At 34.1% G+C, this 5,856-nt stretch overlaps 1 protein-coding gene across 5 annotated transcripts in view; it reads left to right on the forward strand.

Annotated features, from left to right (window-relative positions):
* Positions 1-5,856, forward strand: part of LOC117118843 (SH3 and PX domain-containing protein 2A-like) — a 38,556-nt gene that overhangs the window by 5,425 nt on the left and 27,275 nt on the right. Inside the window, exon 1 of one of the 5 annotated variants that reach the window (XM_033263562.1) lies at positions 3,180-3,261. The exons of 3 other annotated variants lie outside the window; for them this stretch is intronic. Coding sequence is in view for 1 of the 2 variants with exons in the window: in XM_033263560.1 (XP_033119451.1) it covers positions 4,531-4,677 (147 nt within the window). In the remaining variant the exon portion in view is untranslated. Of the gene's footprint in view, positions 1-3,179; positions 3,262-4,515; positions 4,678-5,856 lie in introns of those variants that run through there. One more of the 5 variants, XM_033263560.1, reaches the window with a different exon arrangement.

Below are 5,856 nucleotides of genomic sequence, written 5' to 3' on the forward strand. Positions count from 1 at the left end.
CTATATTGATTTATAGTATATATATATGTATATATATATATATAGTATATACATGTATATATTATATATATATATATACATATGCGTATATATATATATATATATATATATATATATATATATATGTATATTCCTATGGGAGACGCTTAAGGCATTGAAGCATATCAGAAAAATATTTGATATCTTGCGTCCGTTAAAGGGGCTGGTGTTGTATTGATTAAGAAAAAAGATTATCAGAGATTAAACAAAACTTCAGCATAAAAATAACAGATGGCTTTGACACTGCTGAAATTTATACTAAATTATTTACGAACAATTCACAGAAATAAGGATCGATAAAATATACGCCCTGAGCGCAAGCTTTCCGAATACTCTCAATGATTTTATGATCGGATTGATGGTTCACTGAAAAATGTTAGTGGTTCATCAGCAGTTAAAATAAATTTGATTGTCGATCTCTGTGAATGGGTCGGTTTATTAATAATTGATCACAATACAATATTCTATGTCTAGACATACCATAATTTGTTTTGTTTTTGTTTTTTTACTAATGAAAAAATGATACAAGTCACATGAGGATTTTACCAGTGAGGTTTGTGAATTATTTTCTGCATGTTTTTTGGTACGCCGACTTTTTAATAATGGTGTAAAAAGGCGTCTAAAAGCTATTGAAAAAACATAGGAAGACGACTTAGCGGCACGATTTTCAGGAGTTCTTTTATTTTCGTAACTATAGGCGATGACGCCTAAACGGATATAAAGGATTTTAATTATGCAAAATCAGAGATTGTATCATCACCGGCATGACTTTAGATATACATCTCATCTCAAAGGTAAAAATGTTTAAGAATGTAGCCTTATAAAAGCGTTACTAAGCCTATAGAGATTATGTTTAAATTTGCAAGAATATGCCTAATTCACTTAGGCCTATATCTTTACGTCTTTTTGATTCAATTTTTAATAATGGCTCTCTCTAATTTAACAAAATAATAATAATAATAATAATAATAATAATAATAGTAATAATAATAATAATAATAATAATAATAATAATAAATAATAATATTAGTAATAGTCAATGTAATGATAATAATAATAAAATAGGCCTAATAATAATAAATAATAATAATTAATAATAATAATAACAATGGTCATTTAATTTATTCAATTTTAACTAATCTGCAGTGATTTTATAACGATTGATAATTAAAATACACGATTAAATTCAACACTCGCTGTAATTGTTGAAGCATAATGTTTTGTGTTTTGTTGCTTGTACCACTATGGGGGTATGAATCATGGCTCAAACTTGATCACTGGGTCGCGGGATAAAAAGTTGGCTGTTGGTCCAGAAGTCCTATTGAAATAAAGGAAAATGGGATAGAACAAGGTTCAATTGAAAATGAAGATTTTACATTTGAATTTAATCCTACATTCTATTGTACTTACACTATACATTAAATCATTTAGTAATCTTTGGTATTTTTTATTAATATAAATAGTGCCAATATTTTCTTGCTTACAGAATAAGAATATTTAATAAAACCATAATGTAAAGTATAAGCCAGCGATCCCTGTCAATGGGAATGAAGTGGATTGGATAAAAATAAATAAATAGCTTGCTTTATCATTTAAGCATGGAGGGGAAGTAATTTATCTAGTTTGAGTTTCGTCGAGTGGCAGCGTTCTGTGTTACCATGAACCTATAATGATTTTATTCCAAGTTGGTAATATTATCATTTTACAATAACACTAGAACACAGTAATTAAAATGAAGGAAATCAAAGGCGTAGACAAATGGAGACTTTATAGGCAGGGTTCTCAAAAGTCGTAGCTCTACCAGGAAGATGGCCCAACTGCATATCCCCCAACTAAAGATCTTTTCTACATACAAAGCAAAGATCTTATAAACACAAGATAGCGTTCTCCGCGATTTACGTGTAACAAATAGAAGCGTCGGTCAAGGTTCAAAAGCTTCCAATTTAGCATGGAGAAAAAGTAATCAGTTTTGGAAGAGGGCGTCCTATCTGTTGCCATGGATCTGAGATGGTTCCTGTTCTGCTGTTCACAGGATGAACCCTAAAGGTAGAGTCGCGCGCTGTACGGTATGTTCAGAGCGGTCAAGGGTCAAAAGTTTCCAATTTAGCAAGAGGGCGCCATTCATGCTTATTACAGTATTTGCACGCGTAAATCGCGGAGAACGCTATCTTGTGTTTATAAGATCTTTGATACAAAGCAAAGATACTAGAAATACAAGATAGAGTTCTCGCATTGTAAAAATGAGGCGGAAGTCGTGCCCAACGTAGGCGGCGCCCTTCTTTTTAACCATGCAAGTTTCCTATACTTCGTGCCCAACGTACAGGGCGCCCTTCTGTTGCTAAGTATATCCAGACGCAAAAGGCGCCCTTCCTTTTCCACTAACGGAGGAAAACTTTTTCACTGAGAGTGCGTCCGGCCATGCGATTCTGCGCTGTATTGTTTTATTCTTTACTGATTCATGATTATGCTTTAATTGTTTTGTGTATTATTTGGATAATAGCAACGATTTCTACCGCCACCAAGGAGGCTATGTATTCACCAATGTCACTGTCTGGGTGTCTATTCCAGTTTGTTTTTTATATCTAGTATTTTTGTTGAGAATTGATAATGAAATACGCGACGACTTGGTAACGAAAGTTTGGCACAAGTTTTTTTAGATCCAGCTGTAGGGGGCGTCCCATTTTTCGTATTCCCACCATGCAATTCGGTGGAACACGGTGGAACACTTTTTTTGTGTGGAGAACTCTATCTTGTACTAGTTTTTCTTTTCTTCTTGAAAGCCTGGCAACTTTCAGATTCACTGCACGCCGCCCTCATTGACAATTTCTACATTTGTTTATAAAAATAATGATTCTGCTGCTCCACTACCGCTGTACTGACAACTGAGTAGCTAGATTGTTTATGTTCTATAGGCCTAGTGTTCAACGTGAAATGTTTGGAAGTGTTCAAAATATGAAATACGAGTTTAGGCCTATTTGGTCAGCTAGAAAACAATGAGCTGGTTGAATTCTGTCTCTTATACACATCTAGATGTGTATAAGAGACAGGTAGTTGGCGTCCTACACTAGCTGCGTAGAGCGTATCGTTTTTTACGCTCCCAATGAGCGTTGTTGGCTCTCTTGTTCTATTTATACTCTTTGATCACTAGAATAAAAAAGTAAACATTTTCATTCGGTTGCGGTTTCGCGACTTCAGGAAGAAAGTTTGGATCATATTTTACATGTAAGGCAAAGTTTACTAATATAAAGTTTATTTCGTCAAAGCTTGATCAAACAGTACTTTTATATGTACTTAAATCGATTGGCTAGTAGAAGGTTTGTAGTCTAGGCTAGCAGAAACCAGTGATGAGTCAGTGTGATGATGGTGTTTGGCCCTCTCGGTGGGACTTAGTTAATGGGAGTGTGCCGTCAAATCCGTGAATTCAAGCCTGGTAGGCTAGGCCTATCCCTGACTTTTGCGACCCTTTTGTCCCTGATACGTTTTAGCTTTGGGTCGTTTCGTCATGGGTTGTTACGGTCTCTTTTTAATTACCTTATTAAAGGTTAACTTATAATAGTCTTTTAACTTAGTAATATAGCAGTGGTCTGGCCAGCCAGACCCTACTGTAGGCTAACCTAATTTTCTAAAATATCTATATATGATTGAAAACTGATTTCTTTTATATATTTGTCATGTTCTGTCATATTATACAGCATTAAAATTTAATGACTTATGTAGTTCTATATTTAGTATTTTTTTACATAATTGTAGGGTTTTTTTCTAACTTGTTTAGGCATGTGTGTGTTGCGTTATAGGATGTTAAACTTGTTTGGTATTCTCATAACAGCTTAAGACTGTCCTTACACAATACATCGTGTTGGGCCATGTCGTACGGCGCTGTCAGAGCTAGCCTTTATTTTATTTAAACTTGTGGAGATTTAATTATTAATATTTAGGCCAAGTATATGCCAATAGAGAACTTAAATCAGCAAAGTACTATTATTATTGTGGCAATCCTTTATCACAAGAAAATGTACACACAATGTGCTCTACACAAACTACTGTAATTTTCATTATGGGAGTGTGATAGGAATTGAACCTGGGACCCTGGGATTAGAAGGCAAGCAACTTAGTTGCAAGTTAGATGGTAGAGTGGTTAAGGCAGGGGTGCCACAGCATATCGGTACCGGTTAAAACAGCATGCTCACCTCTGGTTCTGGTGTTGGAACAAGATTTGACGGAAAAGGACTGTAAACTGTAGGCCCACTGCAGTGTACACAATTTGGCTTGTGCACTTTAAAAGACCCAGATGTTTATATCGTTAATGCATCTAGTCCTTCATATAAACGTAGTGAATAAACAGATAATTGCATGCTCACTTTACATAAGCCCTCTGTAAACACGCTGGTGTTCATAGAAAGTACATGGCATTCATTCAATAGTGGAAAACACCCTTGCATAGTCACTGCAGGAAACAATCAGGCCAATACACAACAATAGGTTGAGTGTACCATGTTAATCTGCAATCAATGTGTCAGTGTAAGCCTATACACACGTAACTGCTTAACACTCTGCTTTAATAAGAGACCATATTCTGAAATTTATTTACTGTATTATTTTTGGGATGTTTGTTTTACTGTAGATCCTGTTCAGAAAAGGGTAGGTAAAAGCACAGTACAATTTAAATGAATGTACAAAATGATCTGTAGGCCTATTCATATTATGCACATTTATTTTTGAAGTTGAAGATGAGCTCCTCAGAGTTAACGGCCAACCACTAATTAGTTTAAGGAATAGTAGTAGTTTAGTCTCATTGTTATTATTGTTATTATGATTACTGTATTATTTTTATTTTATTTTATTGTTATTATTTTATTGTTATTTGCATTTTCTCAGTTGGCCTATATTATTTCTTTGTAAAGCGCATAGGGGCAATGTGCAATATGCGCTATATAAATATAACATTATTATTATTATTTAAAGTTGGAAACATTGAATTACACTGCTATTATTATTGCCTAACTTGTTGGTGGACCTTGTTTAAATACAGGTATATTGTTGGCTTATACGTAGGCTCATGTATTTGTTCTATACTGTATTAGTTCCAATGCCATATTTTTTACTTGATCGAGATTTGCAATTTTTATTTCAAGGTTGCCTATACTCTAGTGTTTGAAATGGATTTTTTGTAATATTGAAATTGGTCTTTTTTTTTTGTTGATTTTTAAAAATAATTCAACTTTAAGCTTAGTTGAAATAATATACAGTATGATATCGATTTCTGTTTGATTTATTTAATAATATCAGTGTTTTATTGCCTATGGTACAGTTATAAAAAATGTAATAAAACATTAATTTCCTAAATTATAAATGACTGTAAGTCATCAACCAATTAGACTCGTATCAAATGCCTACAGTAATTTAGTTTCCTAAATTATCAATAGCTAGGTTCATATGGGATTATAGCCGGATGAAGTAGCTGATCTACTTGCCAAGTTAATTGGATTAAATCCACTAATCGCATTCGATGTTAAGGTTAGAGCGAGATATTTTGACTACCAGAAATTCGGAAAACACATCATTAGACAGGAAGTACAATCGCATGGTGGGTAATTACTGTTGATTTTTGCGCGACTAGTTTATGCTAGATCAAGACTATAGGCGTAAGCTAGGCCTAGGTCTCGTCAGTTGATTAGACTGGCCGAGGAGTCCAGCTGGAGGGTTTACACTGGTTTTCCCCCAAGTATTTTGTTTAGTGCATGGTAGCTGTCTCTTATACACATCTAGATGTGTATAAGAGACAGATGTATGTTACTACATTTTCACCAATTTCAAATT

The sequence above is a fragment of the Anneissia japonica genome, unplaced genomic scaffold, assembly GCF_011630105.1.
Source record: "Anneissia japonica isolate Jap-2015-1 unplaced genomic scaffold, ASM1163010v1 scaffold737_len1565949_cov176, whole genome shotgun sequence".
Lineage (NCBI taxonomy): Eukaryota > Metazoa > Echinodermata > Crinoidea > Comatulida > Comatulidae > Anneissia > Anneissia japonica.